Raw genomic sequence first — 15,611 nt, 5'->3', positions numbered from 1 at the left:
CCACCTCGGTGGGAGAGGTCAGGAGTTTCATTGGGTTCGCGTCGTATTATCGACGGTTTGTTGCTGATTTTGCGACAATTGCTAAACCCCTGCACGCTTTAACATCTAAAGGGGTTCGGTTCCACTGGGGTCAAGAGGAGGAGGCTGCGTTCCGCTCCCTTCGGGACGCCCTGGTGAAAGCCCCTCCCTTGATCTACCCTGATTTTTCGAAGCCCTTTTTGCTCGACACCGATGCGAGCAACACGGGTATTGGGGGTGTGCTTTCCCAGGTGGTTGATGGCGTTGAACGGGTGGTCGCATACGGTAGTCGGGTGTTGTCTCCTGCGGAGCAGAGATATTGTGTCACCCGTAGAGAACTGTTGGCAATTGTTTTTTTCATCCAACAGTATCGCCCATATCTGTACGGTCGGCATTTCACCGTCCGCACAGATCATGCGGCACTACAGTATGCCCTGCGGGTTCAACAACCATCGGGACAGTTGTCTCGATGGTTGGAGGTCCTCCAGGATTTTGATTTTGAGACCACTTACCGTAAGGGCGTTCGCCATACCAACGCGGACGCTCTGTCACGCATGCCAACCACCTCGGAATGTGCATGCCTCCTGGGGTCGGGACGTTGCAGACCTTCAGGGGACGCATCGGTTCCGATCCTGGCAGCCACCGACGACGACGAACCACTGCCTGATAATTCGATCGAACAACAGGGAAGGGATTCCCTGTTGGGGTTGCCCGTCACTGAGTGGGGGCGCCTCCAAATGGAGGATACCTCCCTCCTCGGGTGGCGTCGTCGCGTCGGGGGTGCTGGCCGGGTGAAAGGTGATTCGGGTGCATGGGAAATGGTACAGGGTCTGCTCATGCATTGGGACGCGAAATCGCAGCGACATCGGCTGGTCGTCCCTTCGGAGTTGCGAGGCAAAGTGGTGTGGGCCGCGCATGAGCGCCTGTTACATCTGGGGACTCTAAAGACCCTTGCACTGATACAACTAGATTTTTTTTGGCCTGGTATGACGAAGGATGTTGGGGATCTTTTGAATTCATGCCCGCGGTGTGCGCAACGGAAACCGCCGGCACGGGAGTCTAACCCGCCTTTACAATCAATCAAGGTGTCCAGAATAAATGAGCTTGTCGCGCTGGACATCTTGGGCCCATTTCCCGCCACCCCCAGGGGCAATAGGTATTTGCTGACAGGAGTCGAGTATTTTACGCGCTGGCCCATGGCCTGGCCCCTTGCCAACCAGTCGGCAGCAGCCATCGTGGACGCCTTTGTTCAGGGATACGTCCTGGACAAAGGTGCTCCGGAACGGCTGCTGACCGACCAGGGTAGAAATTTTTCAAGCAAATTGCTTAAACAAGTCTGTGACCTCTTAGGCACAAAGAAAATTCGGACCTCCCCGTATCACCCACAGACAGACGGAATGGTCGAGCGCCTGCATCGCACCATTTCGTCTATGATGGCACAGCAGGTCTCAGATTCTCAGACTGATTGGGACCTGCATATTCAGGGGGTCTTGGCGGCATACCGGATGGCACCCCATGCAGCTACGGGATTTTCCCCCTTTTTCCTTATGTACGGTCGCGAACCCGACCCGCCTGTTCGCGCCCAGCTGCAGATCCCCGACCCGCAAGGAAAAACTAAATTGGCTGACCACGTCAAATTTAATCTGGCTAAATTAACAGAGGCGCGGGATGCTGCGAGGTTGAACTCGGACCTCCGTCAAAAGGCGAACGAGCGCCTCAGGCTGGGTCGGGCGCATGTAATACAGTGGAAACCGGGGGACAGGGCATGGTTGCACTGTCCCCAAGTACCCCTGGCCACCTCCCCTAAGTTGGCGCGGCCGTGGCGGGGCCCTGTGGAAGTGGTCGAGGTCTTGCGACCACAGTGCGTGCGCATTCGTTGGGGGAAGCGGCGATGGTTCGTGCACCCCTCTCGGTTGAAACCTTTCGTCGCGGTACACAAACCCACTTCACACATGCGTGGCCAGACGTGTGGGGGGTCGACCGACTCACTAGCTCCGTCTCCACCGCGCTCACCTAATGCCTTGCCGGCCGTGCCACCTCCAGGTGCATCGGGACTGACGAGCCCGCACCCACCTGCTGCTGCAAGGGACGCCGCGGTTCCCGCGACGTCAGACGCGGACTCTATACAAAACGAACAACCGCCACCGGCGGGTTCGCCACCCGGGATTGCCCCGTGTGACGGGCCTGCAGCAAGGACACGCGCAAAAATGCGCAGACTCTTATAGCGCATTGGACGAACATTTTTTTCTTCTTCTCTCTTACGTACGGTTGCGTGGTGCTGCGTCGGTGGGGAGCTCCTAGCACATTTTTTTTGTGTTGTGTTGCATGTGTGTTGCGAGTTCCCTGCTTAACCTGTATATATGCGTCACTCTTACGGTATTCGTATTTATTCAGGGGGGGGTGCGTCGGATTGTTCCCTTCGGGGTTGTGGGTTTTGTTGTTGTCATTGTTGTTGTTGTTGTCGTTGTTGCTGTTGGTTCCTTCATGTTAGCGTTAAAAACGTTTTTTAAGGCACACGCGGGTATCCAGGGGTTAAACAGCCTTTATTAAAGTTGTTGCAGCCGGGACGGCTGCGAGCTGTACAGGGGGGGGTGATGTAGGGCTGTTACAGAGGGGCTGTTTGTGTAGGGCTGTTTTGCATAGGGGCTAACGGATAACAAACACAGTGGGCGGGGACTCCGTGAGCACAAGGGGTGGTGCCCGCAACGACGTCCGTACTGGACGGCGTGAGGGGGGTTTCGATCCTCTAGGGGGGTATAAAAAGGGTTGAGCCAGAGAGCTCGGGGCTCAGTCTTAGTGTAGTTAAGGGAAGAGAGAAGACCGGCCAGATAGGCCCTGGACTCCCCCTGGGACGCCGCCCTTGTAAGGGCAGTGCAGGCTGGAGCCAGTGGCGTGGTCCCGGAACCAGAGTCAGACCTCTGGGATTCCGGGTACCGTAGCCCGACTAACCAGTGTCGGGCCAGACAGCCTCCCCTAGCCCGTTAGCGGAGGACTCAGCTAGGAAGGCTAGCTAGGGGTGAATTCCCAGTTGTACGGGTGAGGGGGCCGATACATCCCTCCAGTATTGTAAAGACATTGTGCAAATAAATACGTGTGCCTTACCCCGTTGTCCACGCGTCTTCAAGAACACTTCACATATATATATACGTTCTTGGAATGTTTCTGTGTGTATATATAAATATATATGTACACCTAGAATTTTACTTGAAATGAATAATTCTGAAAGCAAAATTTGGCCTTTATGGAACCAAAACTGCACACTTTGCATTGTATTTATTTTTTACTCGCCGAGAACAAGCGTTAAATGGGTGGGAAATCGGGCAGGGTAGGGAGCTTGGGTGGAATTAATTGGGGGAGGTTCAGGACCAATTCATATATCGCTCCTCTGATGGTTAGCCTTGGCCAGGAATTTAACTCTGCAAGATTCGTAGCACAGTAGGCTCACCACTGCACCCACTGCCTCCCACATATCCCAGCATACAAATACACAGATCCCCATGTATCCTACATAAACAGTTGGCAAGTGCTGTGAGCGGTCAAACACGTGCACACACAAAGCTAGGTAAATGTTTCCCACTCGTTACTCGCTGATATCGAAAAAGGATACTTCTTGGGTTTAAAAACAAGCCGACTGTGCAAGATTTGAAATCCAAAGGCCTTACAGATCTGCATCACTTTGCACAGAGCGTCTTTTGTGTGGGCTGCGGACACGGTGTGCACAGCAGATTGTGAACCTCGTGACTGCCTAATGAGCTGTCGGGCGCACTCGTTATTTTATTTGCTGAATCCGGAATTATCGCAGATTAACAGGATACTGTGCTCGCCGTTGTTGGCAGAGCGATCAATTCTCGATCGGAAGTGTCTTGCATTCAGTTCCAAGTCCGGAGGGATGGTGGGTCACCTTGATCAATCATCGCTCTGGGGTGAATAAAATGACTACCTCCTGTGTGGCCAGTCACTCGTTGTACTTTAGGTAGACTTGACCTCGCTGTGTGAAAGTGGAATATCCACCACTGTGTGTAAACATTATCTAAACGTAATTTTCATAATAATGTAGAGCTCTTTGTCAATTCACTGCCCGATTGTAAATCCTCCCCACACAGTGTCAGTTGTGTGGGTTGTTTAACCACACTTCAGGACAACTGGTCATTGTGGGTTGCTAATGGTTTCTGTCAAGCAAAAACCCCCATCATGGACATGGTGTGGAGACGCCTTCATCCAGCAGTGAATTAACAAAGGTCTCTATTTTTAACAACATTTGAACTGGGTTGTTTTACAGAGGCAGGCTCGTTGCTGCTTCACTGCTACAAGTGAGAGAGCGCCGGTGTTTGCATGATAATTTACCTCCACGGGCTATGACACAACACATTAAAGATGCAGAAAGCTGCATCATCACGCGGGAGTGTGTTCCCTCGATGGCGATCCTCGTGAAAGGAGGGCCCTTGTGTCAGTATTCAAAGTGCCTACTCTGGTGTTGAATTTCTGGTTTTAGACCCGAGCGGTGGCGGTGGCGGCGCCGGCTTCACGGTCCGGTCGTGGGCAACATGACGCTCGTGGATTTTTGCGAGGTTGTGAATGTTGCCGTGACGACCAGCTGCTTCTTCGTGGCCGTCGTAGTTCCGTTTGGTGTTCACAAGCAGAAGGGGAGAGCGAAAGGTGGTTATATATACTCTTGGGTTTTTTCGGTAAAGTCACGTAGGTAAAAAAATAAAATTAAAAATTACTAAAAGTAATAATAGAAATGAAATAAAATAATAAATCGCGACGTTTCGGAGGCAACACAAGTCTCCGTCATCAGGTGGGACCGTCACAGCCAGATTTGCTGCATCAAGTCACAGTTTGCTCTATCAAGTGATACAGCAAATCTGGCTGTGACGGTCCCACCTGATGACGGAGACTTGTGTTGCCTCCGAAACATCGTGATTTATTATTTTATTTCATTTCTATTAATGCTTTTAGTAATTTTTAATTTAATTGTTTTACCTACGTGACTTTACCGAAAAAACCTAAGAGTATGAATCCTTGCAGTCACGAAAGCTTCAAATCTAGAACGAAAGGTGGTTCTTGTGTCCGACCTCCCCCGGTGAAATGGCACCTTGTGGTCGCTCTGTACCCTCCGCCACACATCGTGCTGTGCCTGCCAACTTGTTGGGAGCATAAACCGCCAAACGTTCACTTCTGACTGCGTTACACTCACTGCCTTCGATGCTTTCATTATGAATGAGATCAGCATTCACGTGGCATTCAGCTGCCTGTGACGGGTGCCCTTAATGCGCAACCACTATGTATGCGCGTTGAACTTCTTTCGTACCGTACGTGGCCAAACCGCGCTTAATTGGAGGTGTGGGGGGAAAGCACAGCAAACTGAACACAAGAAGCAGTTCGAAAGAAACTGTCTCTGTGTATTCCACATGAGCTATATTTGATTTTTGTTGTTGCAAATTGCTTTGTCTGCCACCAATTTGGTGTTTTTCTTACCCCAACAATGGTCTGTTTACTCGTCTGTCGATCGATCGTGGCAGAAGGTGCACGGACGGCAGGTGTGTAGTAAATAAAGCCTGAAAAAAAAAAACGTGCGGGCACGACTGTGACAGACGGGTCTGGCTTTGCAAACCCTTGGCTAGGGAGGTGGATTGTACGATGGCGGCATCTGTGTACGGAGCGCCTGCGTCTGACAATTTGGCAGGAGGAAGCTCAGCAGCGTTGAGCCTCGAGATTGCTTGGAATGGATGACCCACAGAGCATGAACAGGCTTGTCGCGTGAGCTACGGAGTGGGCAGGAGAGGGCAGTGCAGCAAAAGCAATTGTTGTACTGTACTTCTATGCTCACACATCTGTGCTCCCAGCCTACACCAAACCCGGACTAACCATTTGTGGTGAAGTACGATCAAATTACATGCACGACATCGGGGAGATGCTCATCCAGCAGTGGATAGACAAGTGGGATTGTACATTTGACATGCAATTAAACGGCAGCTAAAAGGCAATTTGGGGTATTTATAGGATGCCGTTGCTCACTTGCCAGACTTACAAAGTCTGCAGAACCGTTGCTGTATCCATGTCACGCTGACACGGAGTGCAGTGCCTCTGGCTGCAGGCGTGTGCCATCGCTAGTCACAAGATGTGCCTTTAGTGCCCTACACAACCTGACACTGACAGATGGAGCAGGTAGTGGTGCAGTGGTTCACGCACTGCACTATAAACTAGGCCACACCTGAGTTCAACTCCTGGCCTCGGATAACATCGGTGGCAAGCGACATCTCAACCGGTCCTTGGACCCAACCTCCTTTACCGTTAACCAACGTGGTTAAGAATGGTCAAACAACCCACACACCTGATAGTGTGGGGAGGTCTTCATCTAGCAGTGGAGAGACAAAAGGGTTGTAAATAAATTATCGCACTCTCACTAACACCTCTTTTTGCCCAACGGCCATATAGCCCGACTTGTGTCTTCTGGCTCTGCGAACAATTTACGGGGCAATACATTTATATATACCTCACTGGTTTGTAATAACTTTCTTACTTAACAGAAGAGTAGTAAAGGATTTAACAAGTTTATTGAGTGGTGGGAGACATGTAGAGGGTTTTTGAAATAAATAAAAAATGTCCTCGAGTTCTCCCTAATATTTTAGTGTGGTGTCTGTAAATGGATCGCCCTGTATTGCTATATTTGTATCGTTTGTCAACTCCGTCGGCTGATCGTCCACACGTCATTTGTGCCGCCCCCCTCTCCCTTGCAGTGCCACCCGACCTGACGGAGGAGGAGCAGGAGGAGTTGGCCAGCATTCGCCGACGCAAGCAGGAGCTCGTGGTCGACATTCAGGTGCGGTAATTCGGGGCAATTCCTCCACATGTTACGTTTTAGGTCGCCCCCCCAAAAAAATCACATTTTGAGGTCCAATCGATATTATAAAGCTCCCAATTGACAATTGAATCCAGTTGCATTTTTTTTGTAGAGACTGAACCGATTTGGCACGTGTGCCAATGTTCAATCCCGCACGACGCGTTCGAATGTGATTTGTCGAGCAGCATCCATCAGACACGAGTGACAGGACTCATCAGTCAGCGCATGGTACAGACAAAAGAACACGCACGCACAGACTTTATATTTTTATATTGTTAAATTTCACAATGTGTGCGACAAACCATGTGTTGTTTAAAAAAAAAAGTGCATGCAATCATTGCTCACAGAAACAAAAAATTAACAACCCTGCTCCGTTTTTACATCTGTTAAAGAGGCATATGGTGCCGAGTTTCATTGAAAACATTAAAATTCGGAGGAAACAGTTGGCTTCTTTGTTGTTCTTCCATTTAAATATTGGACGGAGCTGCTTCACCACGACTGCTACTATTACAACCATCAACAACAACCACGTGCATTGGGCCTGTGATGTGTTTTTTCACGGTCGAACTGTTATCGGAGCTGGAATGGGCCTTATCACAGGTTTGCAGTTGTAATCGGATGTTACGTAACCGTTGCAATGTAACGGTGAATGTTTCCTCGTTGATTTTTTTTCCCAAATGTCATTCTTCACAACACTGGTCAATGAACCGGGGTCACTAGGTTGCACAAACTGCTGTGCACTGCCATCGCCCTCCTTATGAACAAATGTAACGTGAATTGGGGAAAAAATACTATAATCCGACTCAAAAAGCATCGTAATACATGGCAGAAGTAAATTAAAGAATGCACTTTGTAACAATGCATCAGTTAATCAATTTTATATTCTTAGGTGTTTTCGGTAAAGTCACGTAGGTAAAACATCAAAATTAATAAAAATAATAAAATAAAAATAAAGATCACGACGTTTCGGACGGAGACTTGTGTTGCCTCCGAAACGTCGTGATCTTTATTTTTATTTTATTATTTTTATTAATTTTGATGTTTTACCTACGTGACTTTACCGAAAACACCTAAGAATATGATTCCTTGCAGTCACGAAAGCTTCAAGTCTAGAATTAATCAATTTTAATCGATGCCCGCCCTCGCGACACGTGAATCGAATTATTCGCGCAACACTCATTCTTTTGGTGACCCGGAATCGAACTCGGACCACTAGGTTGACAGCCCATTGCTCCACCCCACTATATACATTGGTAAATTCGGAGTGCTCTCGTGGCTGGAGAGCTCGAGGAGTGGACCGCGGAGCCGCACGTCACACCTCCCCGCTATCCGGAGTCGTGGCCGCATAATGAGTTTGTCGACACCGGGGCACGCGGCGTGGGCGGCCGCGTCACAGCACATTGGCGGCGGCGGCGGCGGCGGTGGCGGTGGCTCGCAATCTCACGGCTAAGGCGTCACTGGGTCAGCCCCAGTCCGGGTAACATCCCCTCTTCCACCCCCCCCTCCCGCCTCCCAACTCCGGTGCCCGTTCTACCGTGTCGGAGACGCAAAGCGTGAAATGGACGCGTGCTTTCGTGTTGTTGTGCGGTGAAGCTGTTGACGTCGCGTGACGTGCGCCCGTTTCAGAGGCTCAAAGACGAAATATCGGACGTGATGACCGAGATCGAGAGCCTGGACAATGCCGAGGAGAGGTACCTCTATGCACGCGTCGCTCGCTAACGGACTTCCACGTTTAATAGCAGTGGTTGTGTGGTAATGCCGCATGGTCACGATTGTTTTTAATGTCCTCGGGATTATGATGATGGGCATTGTGAGTGAATGTATATCCTAGGAACTCTGTGCGATTTTTCCTAAGCACAGTCGTGTAATGTGGAGCTTGCATATTCTAAACTGACACTGATATGTGAACATATGAACATGTAATGGTCATATTGCTCTTATTTAGTTGTCCTTGAGACGGCTGCAGAATGTAACTGTACAGCCCTTTCATCAATCTACTGCTGGATGAGGGCCTCCTCGCGCTGTGCGTGTCGTGTGAAGGTTATTTGATCGTATTTCACCACACTGGTTAGTGCGGGTTGTTGAAGGTAGGGAGCATCAACGTGCAAGCGTAGATTACGGTCCAACAATGGATTTTTTTTGTTGCACTACCTTCCGCAACCCACCAGAGCCGCAAAGCAGCCTATAACATCCTGCTGTGCGTGGCGGTCGCCCATCCGACCACTTATTCGGGCTCAGACGAGCTTAGCTACTGAGATCTGACAAAGATTTGGCGCATTCCGAGTGATTTGATCAAAGGCCATGCTACAGGATGGCCTGTCAGAAAACCTTATTGGGGGTTGGTCTGAAATCGATGTGCTGCAATGATGTTATGGATTTAAAGCGGCGATACGAAACATTTTTTGTTCTGACCATCTGCCTCTGCATCCACCCAAACCCCCCCCCCCTCCCTCCAACTTTGTACAGCAAAATCGTGCAAAGGAATAAACAAATGTCCATGGGGAGGAAGAAATTTAACATGGATCCTAAAAAGGTACATTTCGGCATGCATTGTCCGATTTCTATTGTATTTTGATGGTGTTTTATGTCGGTGCGCGTGAGCATGCATGAATGCCGAGGGCAAAAGACATTGCCCCAAGACTTGTCTGCTTTGGATATATCAGTCGGTCGCATGCTGGGTGACGCGTAATCCTGTAAACAGCACGTACACTCCTTGCACAGGTCCACCACTACTGTGAAAAATCCCGTGGCCTGTCTCTCGGTTCCATTGAATCCTTTTTGCGAAAATTGGTGCAATAGTAATTAACCCTTGAGGCTCTGTTATGTACAGGGATCCTGCTTTAGCTGCTTGGCCAGTTCTGTTTTTAATGAGCGTTTGCGATGCAACTTGTGTAAACTGTACGTAACTTATACTTTCACTCACAGTTCAGAAGTTCATTTATGACAGTAATCACCAATGCTGCTAATGGACACATCGATATAAAAATGTGCAAAGCAGAGTAAATGGGTGTCACGCAGTGCCTGAACAAAAAAAAGAACCCATGATAATGCTAAAAATCTCTACACATGTCGGCAACCTACTTGCTGTTCTGCCTGCTGTTGACGACTTTTGCTCTCATAACGTATTGGGAATCTTGATGCGCATCGTGCTGATTGCCATTTTTCCAGGGCACTCTTTCAGGCACACGCCATCTATGGCCGCAGCGTTATGGCTTCTGGGGTCATCGCGAGTAGCGGTCGGGCTTTATTTTTTTCCCTTTCTCTTTCTTCCGCGCTCGCCCCACGCTGTGGGGCAGTGCGTGTTGGAGCCAGTCCCCCGGAGGGGCGAGGAGAATGGCTTTCCCGTGCAAGCAGATAAAATTGCACGCATAGGAGCATCGGGGGGGGGGGGGGGGAGCGGGTTGGGGATGCGCCTTTATGGTTTCTTACCGGAAAAACGCGCGCGTGTTGTGCCGTTTCCTTCGTCTGTAATCGGCAGCAGCTGTGCGATAGCTTGGATGCACCAAGGTCCCGTTAACACACGGCCCCTTTATGCTCGTGAATGCCGTTGCGGTCTTTGAGATGGAAGCCGTTTGCTTATTCCCGTGGCAGTGTCGAGATGGGAAAGGGAGTTATTTATTTATTCCCTTCCAGACAGCCTCATCCTCCTGTGTTGAGCCTCCAGGACTTTGATAAGCAGTGACCTTAATAGGACTTCTCGTCTCATCTCAACGGGGGGGGGGGGGGGGGGGGGGGCGGGGGGCGAAATGTGCTGCCCTTAAATCCCTTTAAAGTATTGTTATCACTGTGACACCAGTGTGGAATGATGAACTACATTTTCCTCTTTGATATGTAACATTCGCAACCTCAACAAGCATCTGTTCTCAAGGCTGCATGAGGAAGGCTGCCATCGTCCTTGGTGTTGTCGTGCTATCGTTATAGACAGTGATTTTGCTCTTCTGAGAAGTGCCTTGTGTGGCTTTCAAATACATTCTTGACCTCGGTCAGTCTTCATACTTGAGGGAGACTTATGTATGGAGATTACTTTTTTTTATATCCAAAAAGCTCTAAATATGACACAAGCAATAGAAATGTAGCCTTAAGTTGAAGGAGGATTATGTTCAAATGAAGAAATATTCACCAAAAGCTCTTAATATTCTGGCATGAGGAGCTTTCAGCTGCAGAAATCGCTCGTGGGAGTGTGGATTTTTAAGTGGCACAGAACCACCATTGTTATATTTATTTTACCAATTTTCCCTCCATACAACTGAGCTGGACCAGGGCTGTGCGGCGAAGTCAGCCCCGTGTGGCGCCGCGGGCACTTGTTTTTATTCCCACTCCACATTTAGAGACGTGTGTTGAAATTATTTAGATTAATTTGCTGCTATAAATGTCCAAATGTGAAGCCACTTTGTTGAGCTATCATTTGTGGCCAGGTCGCTTTTGAAAAATAAGTTCTTACCTCCGTGAGCTTTGCCTGGTAGGATGGGGATGGTTTAGTTGTATTAGTATGTTTGGGTCATTTGTTTACCTTTCTTGTACTTTGCAATTCTGTTGTGTTTTTGTATTGTTTATTGTTGTAATGTTCTTACCTGCCCCTACTGGACATGTGTGAAAAGAGAGCTTTTCTAGCTCATCGGATTCTTCCATTATCAAGAAATTTTCTGATTCTGATACCCCATTGACCAGGGCCCCTGGCCCTACTTGGCCCCAAGCCAGATTTATATATGTCTTGTGAGGCCAGATTTTCCTGGTTTTGGTTCTAGCTCGGCATTGCAAATAATACCTAGCAAAACCACCCACTTGAGTTAGCCAGTGGAAAAGGGGAATGTGGCTTGTGGGTGCACGTTCTGTTGCACTGTGCCGATATTTTCTATTTATTTAAGACGGTGCCTCCCCTAGCTCAAAGAAGGAGTTTTGGGTGCCTCCGATCTACCAACCCTAAGCCTGTGGCAGAACTTGCGCGATGCTCTGGCAGTTTACATGAGACAATTACTTTTGAATTCCCACAAAGCGGTGTTTATTTTTTCGTGAAGCCTTATAGGATGTTTGGGAACAACACAGTGTCATGTCAAACGCCACTGCTGGTCAGTGTTGGGTAGGTTGAACGCAGTCAATGAAATGTGATGCATTGCCCTCTTCTGCCCACCACGTGGCCCTCGTACATGTTACATATTTCCACTTGCTTAGCCGTGTCTTCCCTTGTGTTAAATGATACGGTCTGCTGTTTGCAAGCGAACTCTCCTTTTTCTTTATTGGCGTCAGCCGTGGTCCTCGGGAGAATTGGCACTGCCTGATTCTCTGCATTAGCCAAATGACGGAATGGGTTTGCTATCAGGACTGCTCTGGCTTGATAAAAGCCCTGGCACATTCTAACATCGATACGACCAATTATCTGAGTGTGTGGAAGCCGCCTGGCCTCTATTGAATGCCGGAAAAGCCCTTCGAAAGCGCCCAGCAGCTCGCGCACAAATGAGGGAGGACTCGTCAGATTTCAGACAACCTGCCAAGCGCAATTAAATCGGCCCTTTGGCATGCATGCTGCTCATCCGCTTTCCCCCGTTCTTTTTATAAATCAATCAAAACTCTCATCAATTCGGATGCTGTGTCGTCTGCGCAGCTGTATTATTCGCTGCGGCGTGAATGTCTTGAGGGTTTCAAGACCGGTCGGGGTGTCCCTCTGGAGGTGGCTCGCTGTGCTGATTGATGATGGCTGCTTGGTTGGTTTTTTCCATTTGGCTGTCCGACGTGGTGGGTCGATTTTATACAGTGTTTGGAAACGCCGAAAATGATGATCTCTTAAAATCGTGCCGTCTGCCCTTCGACAACGACACGTTCATGCAAATGAAGGGATATGATTAGCAGTTGCTTTTGTTTTTATTTCCATTGTTTATTGGTATTGTTGTAGTTCTCCGATGCATTTTGTTGGTTACGATGTCTGATGTTTCGCTCTCCCATGTGGTTGGAAGCTCCTTTCAGGAACTGATTATTGCAGTGCCTGAAGAAGCTCCAAGTATGTGGAGTGCTACATCTGGCACAACGTGCAGTGCAACCTGTACAGTACAACAACAGATAACCTACGCAGGATTATTGAAGTTGTTCACGATTAATGCCTGGAAAGATGATCTATAAACAAAATGCTTTGGCAAACTGTTATTGGTTTTTTTTCCACAGGGAATTAAGTTCCTGACAGAAAACGAGCTTCTGAAGAACACGCCCGAGGATATCGCGCAGTTCCTCTACAAGGGGGAAGGCCTCAACAAGACGGCCATTGGGGAATACCTTGGAGAAAGGTGAGGCTGGTTTGTGGTTCACACAGGCCTCGGGGCCTCCAAAACAACCAAATCGGCTAAATGATTACAATAGCTATTTTAAGTATATTCTAGACTATTCTAGATTTGAAGCTTTCGTGACTGCAAGGATTCATATTCTTAGGTTTTTTCGGTAAAGTCACGTAGGTAAAACATTTAAATTTAAATTAATAAAAGTAAATAAATAAAAATAAAATTAAAATCATGACGTTTCGGAGGCAACACCTGAAGACGGAAGCTTGTGTTGCCTCCGAAACGTCGTGATTTTTATTTTATTAATTTAAATTTTCATTTTTTACCTACGTGACTTTACCGAAAAAACCTAAGAATATATTCTAGACTAGTTTTCGAAAGAGTAGAGGCAGCAGAGGCAGGCTTTGCTTAAATGCATGCTGGCGAGCGACTGATCTTACAGGTCCTAGTACGAGGACAAATAATTAATACACAATCATGACTTTTTGGTTTAAGTCTTGGAGCTGGAATTTTTCCCAAATAAAGTATAGAAATCTAATTTAGCATTTGTTAGTGTGCAGTCATTGGCGATTGGGGCTAAGACTGTCAACTTAATGCACTTCAGAACCCGGTTTAAGCACGCACACGTGATTTGGAAAACCCAGATTCAACACGGGGAACTCGGCGGTGCTGGCTCAATGCTGTGACCCCAGAGGCACCACCCTGGCCACTTTGCTTCACTGTGGGATTTGAATGGGTCGTGTTCATTGCATGGACGTGACCCACACTACGAATTTCTCGGTGTGACTAGCTCAAGTCGAGACAAAAATAAGAAAGATTTACAATGACTGGTTAGTATGACTTGGACAGAATTTTCATGTACAGTAAATAATACTGTTGTATAGAACAACTGAAAATTGGTGCCTCTACAGCCCAAAACATATCCTCATAGCCTGTAATACATTTTATGCATGGTGGTGGTTGCTCAACCCACCAATATTCAGGCTTATTCCAGCTTAACTTCTGGGATTTGTTGAGATAGAATGAATTTCCGGGTGATTTGGTGATAAGCACCTGGTAAATACAATCCTGGTTAGAGTATATAGACCCCTTGTATCTTGGGATCTTTAGCTCATTCCACGTGATGGCTTCAACTGCATCACAGCAACGTCACTCCGATGTTTTGCTGCCACCGCAGTGAAGTGACTAGGCAACAGCGGCATGTCTAACGGTGATTTTCAGTCTTTTTTTTTCCCCAGAACGTAAAACTTAAAACTCGTATCCAGACAGCCTGCGATACACATCCTACATACTTGTTAACAAATCTAAGATATCTTGATATTTTGTTGCTTTATTAAAAAAAAAAAGTGGTCAATTATCTCTTCAATGATCTAGAGACACAAATTACCAATAACAATGTGGCCTTTTAAAGAAAGTTTTATAATAGGTGACGTTTCAGGCAATGGTCCTTCACAACACAGAGAGGCCAGAAAGGTGGAGTGAGCTGCAGAGCTCTGAAGATATGTAATATATTAATGGGGGTGGGGGGGGGGGGCAAGCCTCAGTTAGGTTTCATGTTTGGAACATTTTTGATTTGGTTAAGCCAAGTTCCTTTTCCTCGAGTCAGTTCCGCTTGTTGCTTGTTGCAAAATAAAGAAAAAATCAACTCTGCTGCTCAAATGGGAAAAATGCGATGAGTCATGTGATCAAAATTATTTCCTGTAAGCCTAAAAAAAAGAAACTACAGTACATGCTGATGTTTAAAGAATGGTGTTCGACACCATTGTGTCATTGATTCGAAAAAACCTTTGGATATGCCTTTGTTAATAATAAAAACATATTAAAATTTACTTGATTTAAAATAAATGTCTAATTTAATTATTGACTTAAAAAAATGGTGCATAAGTCTTTCCTGATTTTTTCCCTAGTTGAGCAGTGATGTCGATTTGAACTGTATTATGTACCAAGCATTTGCAATGCATATTTGCTTATATCCTTGCATCAATGCTTGTCTGCATGTATAAATAATGCGAATCACAGCACATGTACAACATCGTGAGTACGTGTCGTTCCCAAACATATCAAAAGCAAAACCGCCCATGCGCCATAACAATGCAGGGACATGCAAAACAAAACATGCTGAACTATGTGTGCGATTTACCGACATATGCCATCGTGCACAATGCACATATAATGTGTATGCACTTATCGTAAGTATGACCGTGGATTTTATTTTTTTTTGCAATTTCCGGAGAGTCTGCCATTTACAAACGCTGACATTGATTGATCGGTCACTGCATATCCAGACCTCTGCTCAAAGTATCATAATTCATACATGCACGCATAATGCACACACACACACATACGCGCATCTAAAGCCAGAGAAAACCACATGAATCCTTTGTCATTAGCCAGCAGCTGAGTGGACATCCTGGTCTTGAGAATGATCTGGAGATGGGAAGGAAGGCTAATGGTAAAATTATGATATTTACATTTGCGTTTCCTCT

General features: G+C 47.3%; 1 protein-coding gene across 4 annotated transcripts in view; it reads left to right on the top strand.

The window, feature by feature from the left end:
* Positions 1–15,611, top strand: part of LOC133347558 (cytohesin-1) — a 63,576-nt gene that overhangs the window by 32,535 nt on the left and 15,430 nt on the right. For all 4 annotated transcript variants that reach the window (XM_061559928.1, XM_061559927.1, XM_061559929.1 and 1 more), the window contains 4 exons: positions 6,759–6,841; positions 8,489–8,553; positions 9,329–9,395; positions 13,016–13,134. In XM_061559928.1, coding sequence (XP_061415912.1) covers positions 6,759–6,841; positions 8,489–8,553; positions 9,329–9,395; positions 13,016–13,134 — 334 coding nt within the window. The remainder of the gene's footprint in view (positions 1–6,758; positions 6,842–8,488; positions 8,554–9,328; positions 9,396–13,015; positions 13,135–15,611) is intronic.

This window comes from Lethenteron reissneri, chromosome 26 (genome assembly GCF_015708825.2).
Source record: "Lethenteron reissneri isolate LAM-NWPU_2019-01 chromosome 26, ASM1570882v1, whole genome shotgun sequence".
Classification (NCBI taxonomy): domain Eukaryota; kingdom Metazoa; phylum Chordata; class Hyperoartia; order Petromyzontiformes; family Petromyzontidae; genus Lethenteron; species Lethenteron reissneri.
The sequence above is the reverse complement of the archived record's forward strand: the minus strand, read 5'-3'. Positions and strand labels throughout refer to the sequence as shown.